The sequence below is a fragment of the Gopherus flavomarginatus genome, chromosome 1 (assembly GCF_025201925.1).
Source record: "Gopherus flavomarginatus isolate rGopFla2 chromosome 1, rGopFla2.mat.asm, whole genome shotgun sequence".
In the NCBI taxonomy this organism is placed as follows: Eukaryota; Metazoa; Chordata; order Testudines; family Testudinidae; genus Gopherus; species Gopherus flavomarginatus.
In genome coordinates this window covers 87,091,593-87,115,886 of record NC_066617.1, presented here as the reverse complement: position 1 = coordinate 87,115,886, position 24,294 = coordinate 87,091,593, and the positions used below count along the sequence as shown (strand labels likewise).

The 24,294-nt window shown below is 40.8% G+C and overlaps 1 protein-coding gene across 1 annotated transcript; it reads left to right on the top strand.

Annotated features, from left to right (window-relative positions):
• Window positions 1–244: 244 nt before the first annotated feature.
• Window positions 245–24,294, top strand: UBE2N (ubiquitin conjugating enzyme E2 N). The gene is made up of 4 exons (XM_050935959.1): window positions 245–443; window positions 22,297–22,543; window positions 22,762–22,902; window positions 23,600–24,294. Exons 1-4 carry the CDS (start codon window positions 414–416, stop codon window positions 23,638–23,640), a joined length of 459 nt encoding a protein of 152 aa, XP_050791916.1. The 5' UTR covers window positions 245–413; the 3' UTR covers window positions 23,641–24,294.

The following is a 24,294-nucleotide window of genomic DNA, read 5'->3' as shown; positions in this document are numbered from 1 at the left end:
GGGTTGGGAGCTGGTTGCTGCAGGATGTGGTGGGGGCTGGGTGCTGAAGGGTGTGTATGGGGCGTGTGAGAGGGTTTCGGCGCTAGTGAGGGGGGCTGGGGACTATAGGTCGGTCTGGCGGCTTTAGACAGGTGGGGCTGTAGGGCGTGGTGGGGGTCTAGGCACTGCGGTGAGGGGGAGAAGCGATAAGTCCGCGGATCTCACGGCAGTTACGCCCCACTCGCCCGGTTACGGCAGCGGTCCCTGAATCACAGACTCACCTCTCGCTCCTCCCTGCTGCCGTGACTACATTTCCCAGAAGGCTGTAGGTAGTAGAGTGACGTCAACGGAAACAGATCACGCGTTCCTTCCGGTTGTGCGTGTGTACCGAGCGGAGCCGAGACCCAGCGGAGCCTGAATCCCGATAAGACAAGATGGCCGGGCTGCCCCGCAGGATCATCAAGGTAACCACTGCCCCCCTCCCCCACTCGGCCCCTATCTGCCGCCATCCCCCCGCGCCGGGCGCAGAGCGCGGGGTTTCCGGTGCGCGGGGCTGGGCAGAGTGCGGGGAGGCGGGTTCAGCCGCTCCGTTGACCAGGAGAGCCACGGGCAGGCCCCGCGGGGCTGGGAGCGGGTGGGGCCCGTGCCTGTGGAGCCGCCATTTCGCCCCCCGCCCCCGTGCGGCGGCGGCGAGAGGAGCGTTTGCGGGGCCCGGGCGGAGTCTTGGCGCCGCTGCTGCCGACGCGGCGCAGGGAATGAATGAACAGGTGAGGCCGCGGCCTGTGCGCCGCCTCTGGGCCCCCTGTCCCTTGGCGCCGAAGCGGCGTTAGCCGCGGCTCCCCCAGCCAGCCCCACCCCGGACTCGGTGCCTCCGGTCCCCTTCGCGGCAGGAGACGCTCAGTTACTGCGCAGAGCGTCCTGGGCTTCTCAGCGGGGCAGGGCCTGGCAGTGGTTTTCGCAGGGGGCTGCACCTTCTGTGACAGCGGCAACGAGGAAAATGCGGTACCAGGCTGAATGAAACAACGTGCTCCAGTGCGTCGTGCGCCAGCATCCTGCTCCCACCCGCGTTTCCTAAGGAAAGACTGGGACACACACACACCCCATTGAAGCCCATCTTCAGCCTTGCAGTTAGGGCTTTCTGGTTTGCGCTAGTGGCGATTTGTTAATCTTTGATGACTCAGGACTGACTGTCTGAGGAAATAAGGTTACACCAGTTACGATGACTGCCCCAAATAGGAATTGTTAACGTGTTGTCTAGACTGTTTACAGTATCTGTGAAGTATGTGTGTTGCTTGAATTTTAACTGTAAAAGCTTTTTTAATAACCCCAGCAAATTAGCTCTTTCCGCATCTTTAACACTTAAAGAGTAGGTCTGATATTGTTTTAATTGTAGGTGCTTCTTCCTAACTGGATGGTAATTTATAGGTAGTGAGCAAGATAATTCTAAAAGGAATTTCTCTAGGCATCTAGTGTAGTAAACAAGTAATCTTTAAACTGTATATGAATTTGAAACTCAGAACAATGAAGACCCCTTGAATTCCGGATATTTGGTGTGTGTGTGTGTACATCAAATTGTATATGGAATAAGGGCTTAAAATATTTTTGAATATTGTGGATATTGTAAGTAGAGTTCTTTTAGTAGTAGTTATCTAAACCAAGCAGTATGTTAATATCATCTGCCTCACTTCTCAATTTGTAACAATACATTCATGCAGTGCAATGTGAATCCAACAAATTTCTTGGATCACACTGATATGTTTGCTAAAATATGTAATCATGATTACTTCAGAACTACTCTGGTTAGTTCAAACCCCTGAGTACTCTGAGTCTGATAAACTTCTTTGATATCAGCTTATATAAATATTACAGGAGATGGAAGTGAAATCACACAATAAAAATTCACGAATGCAGCACAGTATTGATCTGATATGGCTCTGTCCCCTCTTGTTAGTACAACGTAAATATCCTTCTTACTACCTACATTTACAACCCTACATCTACAACTCCAACTTTTCAGAAGTGATGTAATGACTAGTTCTATAAAAGTAACAAGTTTATTCAAGTAACAAGGTCCGTTTGATGGGAAATGACACTGTTTTTCCTATTTAATTGAATGAATGTTATACAAATAATTTATAATGCTGTATAGCTGTTCTTGGCTGAACACACTAAAAGTTTGCAACCATTGCAAACAGCAGAGAACAGGACAATATGCAAGTTAGATTGTCTTAAAATGAAAAGTTGCATAATAGCTGGGATAATGAAATTAGAATAGGGAAAAAACACACTAAAACTATGCAAGGGTATTATTAAAATTATAAAATTTATCAATTTCTTAATGTTGACAGGTCATGTTGAGAATTAAGGACAAAATTGTATTAATACAATTTGATTTATCACTCATTCAGCCATCTCAATGAACAACAACCACTGGAAATGTTACTGAAATGTGTAAGGGTAGAATATTTAGGATTACAAAATAGTGGAAACAAGATTATTGGGGTTGATAATCATTGATTTTGATGATGATTGGATTTTTATTTAAATAAACCTAATTAAAATTAAATATGAAATTGACAACCTGTTAAGGCCTAAACATATAATCGAGTACAATCATATATACTATTTATTTTGTGATTAATTTATAGTTGCTGTCATGTTTTTAAAGAAAGTCTAATCAATGAACTGGTGGAAGTTACTGGCAGAGCATCTAGAGTCAGAATTTGTTGAATGCTAAATCAGCTTTTGACAACACTAGCCTCTTCTGCAGGTGTAGAGATTATTTTCTTCACTTCTGTTTGTTCAGTTTAGTTAAATAACTAGTTCACTCAGAGTTAAGCAACTAATTGGGAATTGAGAAAGCAAGGAAGCTACTTTTTCTCTTCCAATATGTGAATGAAAACTAAGTGTGAGGGGATGAAATCTACTAGATCTAAAATCTTGAAGGAGATGGTAACCAGATACAATTGGTTCAACTCACTAACTAGAGTTAAACTGATTTAACTGAGCATTACATGCAGAACATGTTTTGATGAAGTTTGTTTCCAGCACATTTAAGATAGTTTTATTTAATCCAGAAAAGTTCACATTTAAATATATAAAATGTGTTTATTCATTTGTAATTGAATTTTCATCCAAATAAAACTAGGCACATCACAAATGTAGTAATTGTCTAGTAAAGAATGCAGTATTAATCATTGTCAAACAATAAAACATATAAAAATAAGAATCTGAATAAATTTAAGTTAAGCCATATAATTGCTTAAATGTGTAATTATAGTGTATCCTGGTTAACAAAAAGAATAAAAATTTGTATAAAAGCTTTATTTATTGGTAAATCAACATGTTTTAATTGTTACCAACCAATGAGAATCCATTTTTTCCTAAAGAAAAGGTTAAAGTACAAATACAAAACACAGAATTGAAGATTTAAGTAAGTCTCCTGCTTGCTGATTAAAATCCATGATTTTAATTGCTTGGCTTTAAATAAGCCCACACTGTTTGTTATGGAGAGCTGTAGCAAAAGCTCTATAGTTAAGCTGAATCTCCCATTATGTTTTAGGTGTCTTTGGATTCACCTCTTTATCGTCACCAAAAAATAATGAAACTGCCTCTAAGCTGGTAACAAGTTCCTCTCCCTGAGATGTTTTTGCTTTCTTTTCATGAGCTTTGAAGCAAATAACAATTTCTTTCCAAGGTATAGATGGAAGTGTGTCATCTAGAAAAGTATCCCAGTGCTTTTTTGCCCCTTGCAGCTTAAAACTAGACACTGGATATTTGTCTGATTTTTGGAGGTGTTGCTTGATCTTTTGGAAAGTTCTAATTTATTAAGAGAATAATGCATGCTTTAGGTTAAGTATATAGATAAATATATTCTGATGCTTCCATAGACTCCAGAGCTTTTGAATTTTGGATTGGTTATTATGGATTGTAGTGGTCCATTTTGTAAAGTTCATACTGTGCCTTAGAATGGGGGTGTCAGACATACAGCCTTTGGGTCACATTTGGCCTACATGACTAAAATTGTGCAGAGTCTGTTTATTTTTCTAAATGAAAGTTTCTATCCACCATGGCTGCAGAGAGATCCTTCCGAATCTAAACTGGTTGTGTCTGCCTGAGTCTGCAGACGTCTGAAACAAATAGCTATAGTGAATTCCGAAAGCCAGTGATACTTGAATGTCAACATCAAATATTCCATTGCTGATTGTTTTGATGGCATAGGAAAGAGAGTGGGAGTGAAGCCCTTGGTGGTCAGATTTTGGAGTTGCAGGGAAGCAAATGCAGAGAAAATAGAGAGAAGACAGGTCAGAGGGAGAGAAACAGAAGCTTGGAAATAGTGGCGGCCTAAAAGAGAGTATATTATTTTTTTTTACCAAATGTGAGTGTATGAATAAATAAAAGTTTAGTTACTAAATAAAGACTACTCTCCCTTTGATATCTTTGCAAGCCTTCCACTGATATCTGTGGGGGGTCTGCTCTGGATTGAGGAGAGTATGAAGTTCTAAATGTATGTTCTGGCTGATGGGGCATATGGAATCCAGCCCTCTCTTCACCAGGGGATTGACCACCTTCCTGTTGGTCTGGTGTCTTCAGGTTGGCCAGGGCAAGGTCTCACTACTCTTCAGTCTGCTGCTTCATGATTTTGTACAGGCTGGGTCTCCTCCAGGAGGAGGGAAACCTGCCCTATGCCTCCTCAGCAGAAGACTCTACATGTATGTGGGACTTCATGCTACTCCAGTAAAGGATTTTGGAGGGTAGCATAAAATGATTTAATGGTACTACTGCCAAGTATTAATGTATTATAGGGGGTAAAATTAGTTGATTTGCTGTATGTATGTGTGCTCACCAGCATTAGTTGGGAGCACTGAGTTCAGGCAGCAGGAGAAACTGATCTGTTTGGGCCTACACAATGGGAGTTGGAGACAAGGCTGGATGGAGTGTATGTAGCTTGAGGCTAGTGTATTTCAGCTGGGCGGGTAATTTTTTCAAGTCCTGATCTGAAGACATGGTTTATTAGAGAAACGTGCACCAGAATAACTACATTGATGCAGTGTGTCTGCATTAGGGATTTCACACTGAATGTAAATGTGCCATTTACATTAATGATTTAATTCAGTGAATTTCATTGGAGTAGTGCATCTGCATTGGAGAAATTTACACCAGTATAACTACACCAGTGCAACCCATCCCCAGTGTAGAAAGGAACTCCGCTTCATTGTATAATACTTCTGGGGAATGGTCCTCTGTGTGGTCACTTTTGGTGAAGAGGTGTAAAAGACTGTTTCCAGTAACACTGATCTTAAAGAACTGTTTTGCTACAGTGAGATGGCAGGTGTAGTCTAGCGCAATTGAGCAACTTTTGCAATCTTCAGCATCACTGCTGTGGTGGTGATGAGCCTTAGGATAGAACTATCTTTTGGTTTTTGATGGTTTTGCAGGTGATGGTAGGTGCCTAATTATGGATAGTTGACCTTCATTGTGTGCATTCATACATACATTTCCATGCTGACATTTTCCTTTGAGAAAAGTACCACACTCTGTCCAGTGATTTTCTTAAAAGTAACTAATGGAAGCTTACAATCAACTCAGATGTTTTTTACTTAAATGTTTTAAAACTTGAGAATATGCCATATTGTATTAAGATCTTAGCAAATAAAATAAAACCAGTTTGGTTCATATCATACAGTGCTGGCTATGGCTACTTTGTTTTCTTCATGGGCCATTACTTATGCATCTGATAAACTCCTTTTCTAGACTTTGTGTGAAAATACAGAAGATGATGTATTGATATATGAAGTCAGTGAAATAGGTCCACCGTTGCATCTCCTCAGACCACTCTATCCCAAAACAGAAGAACTCTTTCCCCATCAGTATACTTTTAGTCTCATAACACTGGTCTACAATTTTTGAGAAGTCGCCTGCTTCAGATATAAAATGTGCTATTTATTATGTATTTTGATGTGCTGAATTCAAATATGACAATTAAAACAACTGGCTACTGTTTCTAAGATATTTAAGTTTTTACATTTTATGTCGATGTATATTGTGTAGATAGTAGAGTTTTAATCATAAATTGTAAACCTAGGTCTTTTCATGTGTTTATGGTTGCCTTACATGATAATATTTCACCTGTCCTGTTTATGTAACACTTTAAAAATCAGCAAAAGGGTTATATATAATTAAAATTTATTATGAAACAAAAGGCAAAACTATTATGTACATAGTTTAGTCCTATTCAGTGTCTCCTTGGCGCTTCTTGGCTTGTCTCTTGTATTCATTAAATGGAGCATCTCTTGTCCCTGTCCAGCAATAGTCTGCAAGCACTGATGGGCTCCATTTGCCCTGATAGCCTGCCAGGAGATTCCACTGCTGTAGTCTGGAGCCCAACAGCTCTGCCTTACTCTTGGGTAGTTCCAAATCCCTGACAAGGTCATTCAGTTCACCTTGTGTTATGAGGTGTGGTTCAGAGGAGGATGGGAGAAAATGTGGGTCCTGTGACATTGATGGTTCAGGACCAGAAGTTCCTCTTCCTCTTCCTCTTCCTCCTCCTCTGACTCAAGTGAAAATGATTCTGGTGCATCAGGAACCGGCAGTCCTTCTCCGTGGGGTACTGGGCTTATAGCTGATAGAATGTTTGGATAATGCACAGTCCACTTTTTCTTCTTCGACACACCTTTCCCAACTGGAGGCACCATGCAGAAGTAACAATTGCTGGTATGATCTGTTGGCTGTCTCCAAATCATTGGCACTGCAAAAGGCATAGATTTCCTTTTCCTGTTCAACCACTGGCGAAGATTTGTTGCACAAATGTTGCAGCATATGTGTGGGGCCTACCTCTTGTCCTGATCTCTAATTTTGCAGCCAAAATAAAGGTGATAGGTTTTCTTAACCATAGTGGTTATACTGCGCTTTTGTGATGCAAAAGTCACTTCACCACAAACATAGCAGAAGTTATCTGAACTGTTCACACAAGTACGAGGCATCTCTGCTCACTTTGGCTAAACAGAAATATGTCCCTTTGCAAAATCAAACACTGACAAATAAGAGAGCAGGACACTGGATGATTTCTAGAGCTGATATAGGGCAATTTGTTCAGCAGAGTGATTGCATCATCCATGACTTCTAGGAATAACATGATGCAATTCATATCATGTATGATGCAATACCAGCTTCAGATTGCATCATTCATTGTTTTGCCTCAAAAGCAAGTACTGTCCAAACCCAGTCATAGATTTATTCATAGATCCAGTCAAAGATGTATTTTAGTCATTTCTGGTTTAAATTGAGATCCCTTCCCTTTATAACTCACTCATCCTCCGCCATTCCCAAGCCAAGGGTCGTATATACTGACCCAATAGCATATCTTGAAAACTAGAGCCAATCAACAATTTTAAGCATCATTTTCGTTCTCAGTGACCCAGAATTAGTAAAGTTGGACTACATTTATTTCAGAAGCGTTTTGGCTGTAGAGCAGTGTAATTAGATGAAGGCTCTCCTTCAGCCCCTCCCCCCCCCAATTTACCTTTTTACATGGAGCCAATCTGCCCTGGAGAGGGAGAAAATCATTTTCCCACTCTGATAGGGTATGAAAAAATGAATGTTCACTCATGTCATGCAGCTGGCTGTAATGTCTTTTTTTTTCTTGTCCACATGTCATTATGCTGCTTAATTGTAACCCCAGCTGTTCTCTAAACAGCTATAATTTCTATTCTGTATACTTCAGTTTAATTTTCCAACTGTGTGATCAGGACCGGCTTTAGGCCGATTCCCCTGATTCCTGTGAATCAGGCCCTGCAAGGTAAGGCCACGGAAGACAGCCGCTGCCAAGGAAGGACTGTCCGCCAAAGTGCCGCCAGAAACAGCAGCAACCAGTTGAGCTGCGGCCGAATTGCCACTGCTGTCTTCGGCGGCAGCTTAATCGCTGCCGCCAGCAGCATTTTGGTGGCCGCCCTTTTGAATTGAGCCCCACACGTCCTAAAGTCAGCCCTGTGTGTGATAGTTAGATAGTGGTAGAACATCTTAATTTACTTTATTCCAGATTCTAACTAACCACAGGCAAATTTTTGATATAATACATTTATGTTAGTCTTAATTCAAACAGGTCCTGGCAAAATAAATGGTTTAATGTTAATATCTATGTTATAATAAGATATGTAGATGAGTGATGATTACATTGTTTTACCAGTGTATTGACTAAGGTGAGGCAAGGAGAAATCCCCGGACATTTATGCTCAAGTCAGTCATGTGCACGTGGGAAGGAAATGGTGGCATGCCAATACTGGGAAACAGGTCCATGACTTGCCTGAGCATAGCCAGGATGAAATGGGCCCGTGACTCAAACTGAAATTGCAGGGAGAAGAAGAATGGGTCTGACTCAATGCGGGAGTCAGTAGTTGAAGGCAGGGTAGAATAAAAGAAATGATTTGTCCTGCATGGTTGGTAGGTGAGTGATAATTTCAGGTTCTTTAAATGGTCACTTGACTAATCTCTGATTACTGGCTAAGACTTGCTGCTTCTATCTCCTTTAGCCATTTTTCTGGAGAGCAGGGATCACACCTATATCTCAACTAGAGAGCAGATATTAAAGAAACAAACCAGTAGGCATTTTAAACTAAAAGCCATTTCTCTTCATTCTCATCATTCCTGCATTTTTACCCCAACTATTTGCATGGCATCCTCCAAGTACAAAATGTCATCCTTAGACTCTTGCAGAAAGTGAACTTGAAGAGAGCCAGTCTTGAGTCATAATATTTTCCATTTCAATTCAGTTGAATTTTGCAATAAACCTTTTTAAAAAATCATAATTTTCAGTGGCAGTAGTCTCCAGAACCTGACACTTACACGTGCAGCATTAATAATAGGCTTTTATGTATACTGGTTAATTATATTTGAAATTTATTTTGGTGATTTACACAGATCTAGTATCAGAGGGGTAGCTGTGTTAGTCTGGATCTGTGTAAAGCGACAGTGTCCTATGGCACCTTGTAGACTAACAGAAGTATTGGAGCATAAGCTGTTCTATAAGGGACTCTTTGTTGCTTTACACAGATCTAGTTACTGCTAGCTTAGACCTGGTGTAAACACAGGTTGTACCATTTTAACTAAATCAGTGTCTAAACAGACTTAATATGGTGCAACCCCCTTTTCTGGGCACTCTGGTTTGAGTGCTTTATATTGACTGACTGTAACTTGTCTGTCTTTTACGCTATTTTAAGAGTGCCCATTTGAGGTTTACTGATGTAACTAAATCAATTCCTAAATTTGATTTATATCAGAATTTTTGTGGGTAAACAAAGTCTTTTACTATAGATCTCTTTTACTCAGATGTGTGCTAGGGAGGGACGCATGCTGATAAATCTTGATCTGGAGTTTGTTTTAAACTTCTGCTAAAAAGTAGCACATCCATCTACCATTTAAAGTATTTTAATTTTGAACACTAATATAAACTGGAAACAAATCTAATAAGGAAGAAGTTTACAATATTCACGTATTTTTGGAAATTGGACTTATTGGATGGGTTGTGACAGTTATTTTTGTGGAAGTTGTTGGAGCTATATTTTTTTGCCATAAGATCTCCCTTTGAATGACTGTAAAACAAAAAATATAATATCCCTTTCAAATTTGGGTGAGCCTTCTTGTCATAACTGCCACTCAATATGTAATGAAAGGAGGAAAAATGTAAAATGGCTCTCTAACCACCTGCTTTGTAGATGTTTTTGCTAACTACATAGTGGCTAAGTGACTATTCACCCACCAAAGCATAACATTAAACATAGTGAAACCCCTTTAAAATAGGTAATGAGGCTGAATAGAAGAGGTGAGATCGGTGTAGAGGTAGTGGCTTAAACGCTTGTGGGGGGATGTCATAAACAGATAGTTAAGGGTTAATGTCTCTTTTACCTGTAAAGGGTTACAAGCAGTGAACCTGGACCACCTGACCAGAGGACCAATCAGAAGACAAGATACTTTCAAATCTCGGTGGAGGGAAGTCTTTGTTTGTGTGTTTTCTTTGTCTGTTGTTCTCTCTGGGTTCCAAGAGTGACCAGACATACCTACAGGCTCTCTAATTTTCTGTTCACATAGTAAGTACAAGTAGAAGGGCAGTTTAGTCTTTTTGATTATTTTCTTTATTTGCAAATGTGTATTTTGCTGGAAGGATTTTAATTTGTATTTGTGCTGGGGGGAAGGCTTCTCTCTAGTGTCTATAAGCTAAAAGACCCTGTAACATTTACCATCTAAATTACAGAGACAACTTTTAATTTTTTTCTTTCTTTTATTAAAAGCTTTTCTTTTTTAAGACCTGATTGATTTTTTCCCCTTGTTGAGACTCAAGGGAATTGAGTCTGTACTCACCAGAGAATTGGTGGTAGACAGGGAGAGAGAAGGGAGGGGGGAAGGTGGAATCCCTCTGTTTTAGATTCACGGAGCTTGAATCTGTATTACCTCTTGGGGAGGAGGGAATAGGAGGGGGCAAGGGGCACTCCTATCTGTTCTAGATTCAAGGAGTTTGAATCACAGTGATCTTCCAGGGTAACCCAGGGAGGGAAAACTTGGGAGAGGCAACGGAGGGGGAAAGGGTTTACTTTCCTTGTGTAAGATCCAGGGGGTCTGGGCCTTGGGGCCCTCTGAGAAGGTTTTGGGGGGACCAGAGTGTACCAAGCACTGCAATTCCTGGTTGGTGGCAGCACTACAAGATCTAAGCTGGTAATTAAGCTTAGGGGGATTCATGCTGGTACCCCATCTTTTGGACGCTAAGGTTCAGAGTGGGGATTTATACCATGACAGGGGATATGTTCAGAGTGAGGAGAAAGGATCCAAGAAAGGAACCATGAGGAGAACCAGTAGATGAGGGTGAGGTGCCATTAAAGAATGAGCCAAAAGATAGAACCAGTAAAACACAAGCAAAAAAAGCCAAGAGAGGAGTGTATAGAAGATGAGCACAGTCAGTAGCTACAGAAACAGGCAGATTAAGGAATTCTTGCATTGTAACTCTACACTATTCCAGGTTTTCCTGAAGATGGGAAAAGTTCACAGATAATAAATAACTAGAGGTGTAGGATTTACAGCCACCAACCAATTCTTGCCTTTACACCTGCTGGTTTGCTAGTCATTCACAATAAGATCAAGCTGTTTGCATGTACAGTAGGTGGAGTTGATTTAACTTTCACCTTGATAGGTTTTAACAGAGTACATGTATACTTTTTATAGTGTTTATCCTGTAAAGACTGGGAAGCTCAAATGGGAAGGCATAGAGTGTTTAAAAGGACTTCCATATTGGCTCTTCAGATCAGGGAAACAATTATAATCATTATAAAAGGCACTACTGAAATACATGTAATTATTGTGGCTCAGTTTCCCCTCTAAAATAAGAAGAATACTTTCCCATCTTGGTCAAATGTTTTGGGATCCTTTGATGTAAGGTGCTACAGCACTCTGCAATAATCTGTGTATACCCTTGTGTATATTTTAGTAGTTCAGCATGCTGTTGCTTAGTGGTATAAATAGGAGATACTGATCTTCTCTGATCTTGTTTGTCATTCTCTAAACAATGAGAGCAATGCTGTGGAGCTTAACCACACAGAATAAAATCTGTCCCACTTTGCTGAGTTTCACTTTCTGTATGTTGGGAGAATCTTCTTTTCGCTCTGCTATCCTCCCTTTCTCCCAACCCAAAACAAAAAAGCCACACACCTCCATGGGGTGGAGTATTTCTTTTGGCTATAGCAGTTAACTGGATTAATTTTAAAAAAACAAATAAATCATGTACTCCTTGTTCTTAAAATAAAATAGTTGACCCTTTCTCCTTCCAACACCCTTTATCTATCTATCTATTTTATTTTTTGCATGGCTTCCATCCCCATCCTGTTCCCTGTACATCTCTTCCCCTTCCCCATTAGTCCCCCAGGTTCAATCGGTCCCTCTTCCTTTAGGGAGGTGATCCCAGAAAATTCCCCCAATCAGTGGGACTCTCATGATCAATGAAAGCTGGAATCCTTTGTTCCAGAGCCCATTGTTGTGTTCAGCCAGCCTGGAGGATCAGAAAGCAAGATAAGGTGCTCTTTCCACAAGGGAGAATACAGCTCCTTTTGGCTTGAAGAGAAAAGGATCAAGCTGAAGTTTGCACTGTTTAATCACTGACCCCAAACCTACCTTCCTTTAGGAAGTTCCCTGTTTCTCTCCCTCTTTCTTCTCCGTGGACATCTTTCTGTTTCTTAGTCAGCCCTGCAGCAGGGAATTGTGAATCTTCTCCTGTTGTTGGTGAAACACTAGATGCATGAACATATACACCTCTACCCCAATATAACGCTGTTGTCAGGAGCCAAAAAATCTTACCACGTTATAAGTGAAACCGCGTTATATCGAACTTGATTTGATCCACTGGAGTGCGCAGCCGTGCCATCAGTCTCTCTCCTCCTCCCCCTCCCCCCCCGAGCGCTGCTTTACTGCGTTATATCTGAATTTGTGTCATATTGGGGTAGAGGTGTATCCGGTTCTCTCCTAGTTTCAGAAATTCTTTGTGGGTAGAGAAGAGTGGGCTTATTCAATCACCCATAGCATGTAAATACCTATGATTGTGTGAACATTCACAATTAGAAAAGCTCTGGCTCAGTCACACACAACTGGGGAACTTTTCTAAGTCTTGCAAAGTACTGGTGAATTTGGGAGGGGGGAAAATGGTTCTCATGCTTTTGTTTTTGCAGAGGTGCTAACCTTGTCTGGTGTGTGTGTTAGGGTTTTTTTTTGCTGGATGGGAGGAGCTGTACTCTGGTGCTCCACTTATGAACGTGGTGAGGTGTTTTAACTGGCTTCTTGGCACAGAGGTTTTTTTATTTTTGTTTTTTTTTTAATCCCAGTAGTGCAGTGGAGTAGTCTCCTTTGTATGAACTAACGTCTCTTGAGTCTTGGCAAAAGGTGTTAGGCCATGTCTACATCTAAAATTTTGCAGCGCTGGTTGTTACAGCTGTATTTGTACAGCTGTATAGGGCCAGCGCTGCAGAGTGGCCACACTTACAGCAACCAGCGCTGCAAGTGGTGTTAGATGTGGCCACACTGCAGCGCTGTTGGGCGGCTTCAAGGGGTTTCGGGGAACGCGAGAGCAAACCGGGAAAGGAGACCAGCTTCGCCGCGGTTTGCTCTCGCGTTCCGCGAACCACCCTGCAAACCGGAGGGAAGGAGACCTGCTTGCTCGGGTTCGGGGAACGCGAGAGCAAACCGGGAAAGGAGACCAGCTTCGCCGCGGTTTGCTCTCGCGTTCCGCGAACCACCCTGCAAACCGGAGGGAAGGAGACCTGCTTGCTCGGGTTCGGGGAACGCGAGAGCAAACCGCGGCGAAGCTGGTCTCCTTCCCCGCTTTGCTCTCGCGTTCCCCGAACCCCGAGCAAGCAGGTCTCCTTCCCTGCGGTTTGCAGGGTGGTTCGCGGAACGCGAGAGCAAACCGCGGCGAAGCTGGTCTCCTTCCCCGGTTTGCTCTCGCGTTCCCGGAACCACCCTGCAAACCGCAGGGACGGAGACCTGCTTGCTCGGGGTTCGGGGAACGCGAGAGCAAGCCGGGGAAGGAGACCAGCTTGATTACCGGAGGCTTCCTCAGGTATGCTGGGATACCTGCTTATTCCACGGAGGTCAAGAAAAGCGCTGGTAAGTGACTATACTTGATTACCAGCGCTGGATCACCAGCGCTGGATCCTCTACACCCGAGACAAAACGGGAGTACGGCCAGCGCTGCAAACAGGGAGTTGCAGCGCTGGTGGTGCCCTGCAGATGTGTACACCTCCTAAGTTGCAGCGCTGTAACTCCCTCACCAGCGCTGCAACTTTCTGATGTAGACAAGCCCTTAGAATTTTAAGCCAGTAGAGCAGCCTGTCTAGTAGAATGCTCCATAGTGCATCTGGGAATCTTCAGTCAGTCAAATTGGTTGAGATTTCCATGTAGCAAGGCTTTCACTACTAGCAATTATGTATTTTGATGAAGAGTCATTCTCTTGTGACTCTGGATTTTAAAGAAAAGGAAAAGTAACAGAGTTTAAAAAAAATACTCGGTGTTTCTGAAGTTTATAACTGAGTTGTAACATTTTTTTTCTTTTGAGTTAGGAGGTGTTTCATTAATGTTCAAAATAACAGGCTGTGGAAATGTGAAAATTAATCACTTGTGTTGAGAGATTTTCAGCTGCTCAGATGATACTGCCACTTGGTACTGAGCTGATTCAGTACTTAAAACAAGGCAGGGGAAGAACTTTCAGAACACCACTCTCATTATATAGCATTAAATGACCTACAGCCAATAACATTATTAAATCGCATTTTCAAGGCCCATTCTTTCTGTGACTTAGTTTCCAGTAGGCCTCAGAGCCACATTTTCTAGGTCTTGCTAAAATGTTTTGTTCCGAATTGCTAGATGCCATTTCTGGCTTTCAGTGATCAAAAAGCTAATTTTGTACAGACGTTTATATTGGGAATTAATGTGTTTTTTGCAGCCTGCCTGTAAAATGTTATACGTAAGACTTTCCTTAATTTGCAGTATTGTGGATCCCACAATATTAGGCTTACACTATAATTTTGTCAGCTGTGCAGCGCTGGATAGGAGCCCTGGCTGCGGGTCCTACACATTAATGACTGTAATATACTTGCAGCAAAATGTCTGGTCACCACAAATTTTAGCAGGCATAACATAATACTTGAATATTGTTCCAGCAAATTTTTCTTCTCTGGCTTTTCCAAATTACTACAATTAATAAGGGTCCATTATTACTTTTCTGCAACTTTGTGTGTCTTGTCTGCAACTCAGCTGCAATTATTTGACAATCATCCCATGATTCAAATAGGGCCGTAGTTATATATTTTTGCAATAACAATGGAGAATACTGCATATTTTTTTCTGTCTTGTCTGAACTCCCTATTTTATACATAAAGTATTTATTTAGGCTGAGATTTTTAAAGATACTTGATTGGATTTAGACTCCTGACTGCATAAATACCTTTTGAAAATGACTTAGGCTCCTAAATCAGTTAAGCATTGTGATGCTGAGCACAGAGATGCCTAAATACCTGTAAAAAAAAAAAAAAATCTTGGTCTGAGTCTTATTTTTCTGTGAATAAGTCTGATGTCTAATAAAATTTTGTGTTAATTGTAAATATAGGACTTTCTTAGGTCCTGATCCAGTAAAGTACATAAGCACATGCTCCAAGTTTTTGAGCAGTTCCATTGATGTTACTGGCACTACTCACGTGCTGAAGTGCTCTGTAGGATCAGAGTCTTGGTGAGTTGAATTTAAAGGAGACTGGCAAATACTTAAAGTGGGGGCAAATAAAATATCCTTATTTTCAAATGGCAAGGACAAGAAGGGCATTCAGCATTTGTTTGACAACTTTATTTTCTAATATAATTAATCTAGGCAGCATTCTCTAAAAGATAATGGTTAATAACCTTTGTATTTTTAATGCCTGGCTTCATATTCCAACAAGCTTATGTGTTATGGTGCCTTGCTCGGGTGTGGTGTTCAAGTATGAGAGCCCAGAAATCAGAGTAACAAGGGACAAAATTTACTGTACTTAGATGCTGCATAACCTCCCAGTGTGGTGTCACTACTCCTGTGCCTATACCCAACATTTTGCTTCCCTTCAAGGAGTTTAAAAGCTCCACAAGGCAGAAAGCACTGTAATGGGAGCTTTGCTGCTGCAACAGCAAACATTGAGTTAACAAGCAGAGTCTGCAAGAAATATATGAAGTGCATAAAAGTTGTACTGATGTAGATAAAACAGTTATAACCCACCTCATGTGGGCATAGTTAGCACAGTTTTATTGTGTTTATACAACTATAGTTTATTCTAGAATGGGAAAGGGAGTAAGCTATCCTGGTGTAAGACATCTCTCTACTGGAATAATTGTATTCATATTAGGGATTGTACTAGTATTGATCTAAAAATAATCCCCACACCCTTAACCAAAGTAGCTATAGTGTTACAGCTCTCAAGTTCAGACCTGGGCAAAGACTACAGCCTGGTCTGCATCACACGGTTAGGTTGACATAGGCTGCCTTGCATCAACCTAGCTGTGAAAGTGTCTTCACTTAAATTTGGCTCTGCTGACATAAGTGCTTCTTTGTGCCAGTTTAGTAATACCACCTCCTTTAGAGGCAGAGTCGCGGTCAATGCTGCATAAGTGGAGACATTGTGTTGCTTACATCAGCTGTTACTGGCTTTCAGGGGTTATCCCACACTGACAATACAAGCACTTCCAGTGAGGTTGTGCATCACTGACACAAGGAGACAAGTGTGTGCACGCAGAAGTGATTTAATAACTATAGTGGTTGTATGCCAGAGTAAGTTAGGTCAACATAATTTTGTAGTGTAGATATGGCCTAAGGATATGTCTTCACTGCTCTCCGCCTCCACCAATCACACACACACAAAGTGTTTGGAGGGGGGTTGGTTTTTTTACATAAATAACTAATGCAAGTTCGCTATCTTGCTTTAAAATCCTAGCCGAGACCAGGCTGTTTGATGTAGCTGGGTGAAGTCACCCTAAGTGGGGGTATAGTATTGATCTTGCCTCGCTACCTCCTAAAACTAGCTGTCCCCTGTAAAATCCTGGTAGACATAGCATCATAACTAACATGAATTAGTTTTATTTCTGTTTAAAACAAAAAAACACCCTTTTTGGCAGTGAATACATAGCCTTGCACCAAATTTTATGAAGCAGTCAATACTTTCAGTAGGTGAGGCCTGGCTTTTCTCCCCTACATCTGATTGGCAAAATTTTGTTAATGAAAGTTGGAAAAAAGCAAAATTTAATGAACACTTCTGTGAAAAGCTTCCCACCATTTATGCCTAGTTACTGTCACTCAGAGCTTTAATCTGGTGGATATACCAAAAAAAGTGTTTACAGTCTCTTCTAGAAAAAGACAATTACTACATTTGTTGATACAAAATAAGTAGTAGTCATACAACATATTTAGCCAGAAATTAAGGTCATAAGTGTCATATAACTTAGCAGGAGTTTTTATATATTTAATTAAGTAACGTGGTGGTGTGGACTGTCTGTGATCTGGGTATTTTTTTTCCCTTCTCAATTCTATTTTCATTTAAGACTTTTAATTTATTTTTTCTCATTTTGTGGGTATTATCTGCTTAATCATAGCTGATTAAAAGTGGTTCTAACTGTGATCTTTGAATAAAACATTTGTATTATCTTTGTCTTTTTATAATACAGCTTGTGGCAGGTTTTTATTTGGCAAGTGCTTTACAGCTAATTACTGTATGAGATAAGTAAACTGATAGTACTCGCCTTTAATGATTGTGGTGCTTTACTTTCTTTGTGATCTGATGTTTTTCTATAAATGAAGTTTTTCTGCTCAAAGTAATGGTTGTCCTTTTGGCTCTGAGAGACACCTGTGTCAAAATGGTAAATATAGCCTTTAAATATTATTAGTTTCCGTGTTAATTTAATAAGTGTATTTTATCTAAACAGTACTTTGATGTACTCCAGTGCAAAGAGGCACATCCATCTTGTTTTGTAATGTTGCTGATTTGCAGCTGTAGTAGTGCTTCAGTCTTTGGGGTTATGTTTTGTGGGCACCCAACATAAAATATTTTTATAAACATCATGTGTGCACTGCATAAGCTTTAATTCTTGTAGTTGTACAAGTTTTTACTTCTATAATTTTCTCTCCCCTATTGCTTTGTGAACGATTCAGAGGAGAAATAGTGAAACTGACTAGATAGAAGTAGTCAAACACAAAGTAAAGGAGAGGGACAATAGACGTTTTTCTAGTAATCTTAAATATGGTAATAGTTACAGTTTCAGGGTTAACTACATGTTTGATCCTCCCTTGGGTAGAGTGCACTCGCTTGCGCACTCTTTTTCTTCTCTTGTCCTCTCCCCCTTCAGATCAAGGTCCCTCTGTACCTCACTGTGATTTTTTTCCCCCAGTAGATCTGAGCATGGTCCAGCATTTGTGGTTAACCTTTCTCCACCACTTATCAAGCAGTCTTCACAAAGTAAAATACACTTAGTTTTAGGATAAAAGCATTGCATTAAAAAAATACATAGGAACTTTCATTGTTTTCTGTATGTGCTAAAAGCTTACCAGAGGTCACGTTGTGCCCCCTGTCCAACATAAGGCTCTGGTAAATATCAGTCCGTCAAATCCCTCAACTTGGTCTGCTCTCCTGGTTACCAGTTTGTGTCAGGTTTCGGACCCAGAACCTTTTGGATAGTATAACTGTTTCTTTATCAGTTTGATCTTTTGATCTCTGACCTCCTGTAGCAGGTAGTATAAGTCAGTGATCCTTTCCTCTCCGAGAGAGTTTCAAAAGGCTGTTTTTTTGTTTTGTTTTCCTTTCCCACCTGCACTAATCGCCCCTTAGGGATTCCAGGTTCCACAGGTTTTCGTGTTTTAAACATAAAATAAAGATGCTGCATGTGTTTGCAGTATCAGTAACAGAAGCAGATTAAAAATGCTTTAACATAAGGATGGGTTTCTCTTTAAATTGATATACTGCATAAACATAAAGCTTTCTTTCAGTAATGCAGAAGAATGGAATTGTGCAAGTTCAGTCTGATAACTTAAATTTGGTTTATGGCTGTGAATACATTGCACGTTTGTTTTATAGAATCATTCTAAAGTCCTCTCCCTACTACATAAGAAAACTTGAACATTGCATATGAAATAGCTCTTCCTTCTGATTCTTTGGTCTGGTCTACACTATGCATTTAAACCAAATTTAGCAGCGTTAAACCGATTTAATGCTGCACCCATCCACACAACGAAGCCCTTTGTATCGCTATAAAGGGCTCTTTAAACCGATTTCTATACTCCTCCCCGAGAAGGGGAGTAGTGCTGAAATCGGTATTGCCATGTCGGATTAGGGTTAGTGTGGCTGCAAATCGACGGTATTGGCCTCTGGGCGGTATCCCACAGTGCACCATTGTGACCGCTCTGGAAAGCAATCTGAACTCGGATGCACTGGCCAGGTAAACAGAAAAAGCCCCGCGAACTTTTGAATTTCATTTCCTGTTTGCCCAGTGTGGAGCTGTGATCAGCACGAGTGGCAATGCAGTCCCAAATCCAAAAAGAGCTCCAGCATGGACCGTACGGGAGATACTGGATCTGATCGCTGTATGGGGAGACAGATCTGTTCTATCAGAGCTCTGTTACAGAAGACGAGATGCCAGAGCATTTGAAAAAATCTCCAGGCTATGATACAGAGTCCACAGCACAGTGATGTGTGACAAGCGTAACGGAAAGCCAAAGAATCAAATGAATGCTCACGGAGGGAGGGAGAGAGGGGGTACTGAGGACTCCAGCTATTCCGCAGTCTCCGAAAAGTATTTGCATTCTTGACTGAACTCCCAATGCCTGAAGGGTCAAAACCATTTTCCCGGGTGTTTCAGGGTGTATGTTGTCAATTTACACCCTCCCCTCTGCCCCCACAAAAGGAAAGGGGGGAAAAAAAAATTTCTCGCCTTTTTTCAGTGTCACCCTATGTCTACAGCATGCTGCTAGTAGACGGGGTGCTGCAGCACTGAACACCAGTATCCCCTTCCTGGTGGCAGATGGTGCAATATGACTCATATCCGTCTTCTTCATCAGCCCATGAGTGCTCCTGGCTGGCCTCGGTAAAAATAGGAATGATTCCCGGCCGATGGTACAAAACGGCTGGTAACCATCCTCATCTTAGCAACTGGAAGCTGAGCTCCATCAGCCCCCCCCCCTTTCATGTCTAAAGAAAAGATTCTGTACTACCTGGACTATCATAGCAGCTGGAGGCTTCCTCCCCCTCATTTTATCTCACTAAAAAGTCAGTGTTTCTTATTCCTGCATTCTTTATTACTTCATCACACAAATGGGGGGACACTGTCACGGTAGCCCAGGAGGGTTGGGGGAGGAGGGAAGCAACAGGTGGGGTTGTTGCAGGGGCACCCCCTAGAATGGCATGCAGCTCATCATTTCTGCAGGATCTCTGGGGCTCTGACATGGAGCGGCTGTGCTCTCTGGTTCTCTAGTACACTTGCCCTGTATTCTAGGCAGGACTGACTCTATTTTTAGACAAAACAAAGGGAATGACCTGGGGAGTCATTCCCATTTTTGTCCATGCGCCCTCGGCGAGGCCAGCCAGGAGCACCCATGACAGCAGCAGATGGTACAAAAGACTGAACTGTCATCTCTTCGCCAATTTACAATGGCAGATGGTGCAGTGGGGATGGTAACCGTCTCTGCTGCCTTGCAAAGGCAAATGAATGCTGCTGTGTAGCATTGCAGTACCACGTCTGTCAGCAGCATCCAGTACACATACAGTGACGAGGCAAAACAGGCTCCATGGTTGGCATGCTATGGCGTTGCCAGGGCAATCCAGGGAAAAAGGGCGCGACATGATTGTCTGCTGTTGCTTTCATGGAGGAAGGATTGAGTGACGACATTTACCCAGAATCACCTGCGACACTGTTTTTGCATTGGGCTCTCAACCCAGAATTCCAATGGGTGGGGGAGACTACAGGAACATGGGATAGCTATGGAATAGCTACCCACAGTGCAACGCTCCGGAAATCGACGGTAGCCTCGGTACATGGACATACACTGCTGAATTAATGTGCTTAGTGTGGCAGCGTGCACTTGACTTTATACAATCTGTTTTAAAAAAACGATTTATGTAAAATCAGAATAATCCCGCAGTGTAGACATATCCTTTGTTTGCTAGGCATTTTTGTGTAGTGCACATTGGGAAGCACTTTCCTCAGCATAATGGTGGTGGAGTTTTCCTTGGAGAGTTCTCTGTAGTAATCCAGCCTGTTCATAGGTTCATTGCTTTTAAGGCTGGATAGGACCATTGTAATGATCACTGTGGATTTGATTTAAATCACTAGTCAGGAAGACTCGATTTAATCATGGTTCTCTACATAAAAGTGCATTCTTGTTGGTTGTTATAACCTTAATACATATTCTTCACAACTCGGAGATGTAGGCTTCATTTTCAGAAGGTACACACTATACATTTTTAAACAGTGATTTATTTTGGAAACTTTTCAGATTAGTTTTACAGCTATATCATAAAATGACTGATTTGTTTGGTTATTTCATTTACCAAAGGTAATTGAAGCAGATAGTTCACTTCCCAATGACTTCATAAATATCTCCAGTTCAACAGGTTAATCATTAATATTTGGAGGATTTTCTTGCTATGCTGTATTAGGAGAACATCACCAGACAGACATTTACATTTTTATTTAATTTAAACAACATTAAGTATTCTGTATCTTTTTCTTCAATGGCAAACCATATAATATTTTAACAAACCAAGCATATGTCCCTCGCTTCTCACCTTTATCTCCAGATTTCTTCTCCTTGTCCAGATCTATTCTGCTCCCAACAATCTTCTATTCATTGAACTTCTTGAGATTTTGCACTTGTAGAGAGAGGCAAGGGATTGACTCTGTGTACCCAAATTTGCAGAGGGACAATAGAGTTGAGGTCTGTTGTTTCTCACCTCTAAACATTTATTTAAAAACATTTTTGCTGTTAACAAACATGTTACCTCTGGAGACACAAATCCACAGTTTGAGAACTGCAAAACTAAGCATCTCTGATGGTATCTTCTAGACTGAGCACTGAGTCCCATTGGGTAGATAGAAAGATTAACCTAAATAATATATACAGAAGCCTGTGGAACCCCATAAGATTGGGTCCCTAATCCATGAACTTTTGGAACTCATTTACAAAACTTTTCTTAAACATTACATGGATATATTGTCTCATACTATAGAATCAGAATTTATAATCTGTATTCCATGATGAGATACATTATAGCTCAAAGATATCTTAATTAAAACCATCTTTGGATAGGTTTTTCCTCAAAAAGCATTTTATCAAAAAAATCAGATTTAAATTAAAAAATGGTTTTTTTTTATTTTTTTTTTTAAAAATCATTGATTTTTATCCACCCTGGTAATGATCTAGTCTGACCTCTTGTATAGCACAGTCCATAGCACTTTCCCAAAATAATTCCTAGAGCAGATCTTTTAGAAGAATGTTCAACCTTAATTTAGAAATTGTCAGTGATGGAGAATCCACCACGACGCTTGGTACATTGTTCCATTGATTGATTACTCTCATGCCTAATTTCCATTCTGAATTTGTCTTGCTCTTCCTATGTGATTTTTGTTTTTATACTTCACCTAATATGATACTTCACCATTTTCTATGGTTTTGCATAAATCTACTTAAAATGTATATTTGGTATCCTGGTACAAATTTTGTCTAAATACGTTTGCTGTGTTTTAAATAGCTTGCCTTTGTTACACCATGACTCTTTCTTCCTCCTCCAGGAAACTCAGCGCTTGCTGGCAGAACCAGTCCCTGGGATAAAAGCAGAGCCAGATGAAAGCAACGCACGTTATTTTCATGTGGTCATTGCAGGTCCACAGGATTCCCCCTTTGAGGGTGGGACATTTAAACTTGAACTATTCCTTCCAGAAGAATATCCAATGGCAGCTCCTAAAGTACGTTTCATGACCAAAATTTATCACCCTAATGTAGACAAGTTGGGAAGAATATGTTTAGATATTTTGAAAGGTAAGTGTCATCCTTTCCACTAAATACATTTCTCTTAATTCATCTTAAGCAGGGAAAGCTGACAATTTAGATGTTAAAAGGATTACAAACTTTTTTTTAATTTTAGCTTGCTCACAAGGCTGGTTTAAATGGCTTTAATCTGAGAGGAAAACACATTAAATCTGGGGGTGGTAATAAAAAATGTGGTATTTCATATGACTGTAAATCTGTCTCTTTAGATAAATGGTCCCCAGCTTTGCAGATCCGTACAGTTCTGCTATCAATCCAGGCTTTGCTAAGTGCTCCCAATCCAGATGATCCTTTAGCAAATGATGTAGCAGAGCAGTGGAAGACCAATGAAGCCCAAGCCATAGAAACAGGTAGTGTATCACACAAGTCATTACTTTTGTATTTGTGTGAAATTTTATGAAAACTAGATTACGAATGTGTTTTCAATTTAGAACTTAATTGTAAAACCTGACCTCCAGTTTTGTGCTTGTGACTCACAAGAACAGTAGTTTGCCTGTGCAGTTGATAGCCTTGAATGCAGGTGCAGAATCAGAGCCAGAGTGGAGGTCTGTCTTTCTTTTCTGAGGATCCACTTAGTTTGCACGTTTTACATTGACTGAACTCTTATTGAGAAAGAGGAAACCATTACTTTCTGTACTTGTATCCATATCCTTATATCAGTTCTTTAATAAATTGCAGTTTAGGTCCACAGAGCTCTGCAGCATCTCTAAATCTGCTTCTGGTGCAGGCTATAATAGAATGTAGTTTCCGTGGTAATAGAATAAATAGGCTGCATTACGCTTTCCCATTACGGGATCCTCTGCAGCCAGACCATCTGTTCCCAGTGGCATCTGTTTCGGTGAATCTTGTGGGCTTGGATTGTGACTAACATTCCACAGCTAACATGCTTATATTTGTGAAACAGTAACATAAAAATTTATTTAAAATACTCAGGTGCCTCTGCTTAACAAGCTCTTCTAATCAAAAGTTTGGGAAATGGAGTATATTGAAATGAATAAAATGAGATTTATTTCACTTTAAGAGTGTGCCTTTTTTTTTTCTTTACAGCCAGAGCATGGACTAGGCTATATGCCATGAATAATATTTAAATTCGCTCTGAACATCAAGTGTGCATCACTTCTCCTATTCTGCCAAGACCTCTTCTGTTTTTTCTTTTGTTTGCATTTAATGGACACAGTCTTAGAAACATTACAGAATAAAAGCCCAGACATCTTCAGTCCTTTGGTGATTAAATGCACATTAGCAAATCTGTGTCTTGTCCTAATTCACTGGTGTAACGCATGAGCAGAGGCTAGAAATGTCATCTGGATTGTTGTGAAATTGTTTAAAAGCAGCAGCACATCTCTGCTTTTAATAACTTTTTCCATCATGGTTCAAGTATAAGCACTGTGAATGAAGGTAGTCAGGGTTAGCTGCAGGGGTTTTTGTTTCAATTTTGTGAGCTCTTCCTCTTCCCTTTTTTTTATGGCGATGCTAAACGCATTGGTTAAAGCAGCTAACCAGATACACTTTAGGATATGCTCTCTAGCCAAGTCTAACTTAGATGCTGTAGATGGACAGGCTTGATTGTTTGAACAAAAATGGGAACATTAAACATCCATCACCTTCAGTAATAATATTGTGATTCTGCTGTCAAGTGTAGAAACCGCCTTTCAAGAAAAAGCTTGTGACCATTTTGTATGGCTTGTCTGGAAAATCTTCTGTAAATCTTATGTTTTAGTAAAATATTTTTTGTTATTCTA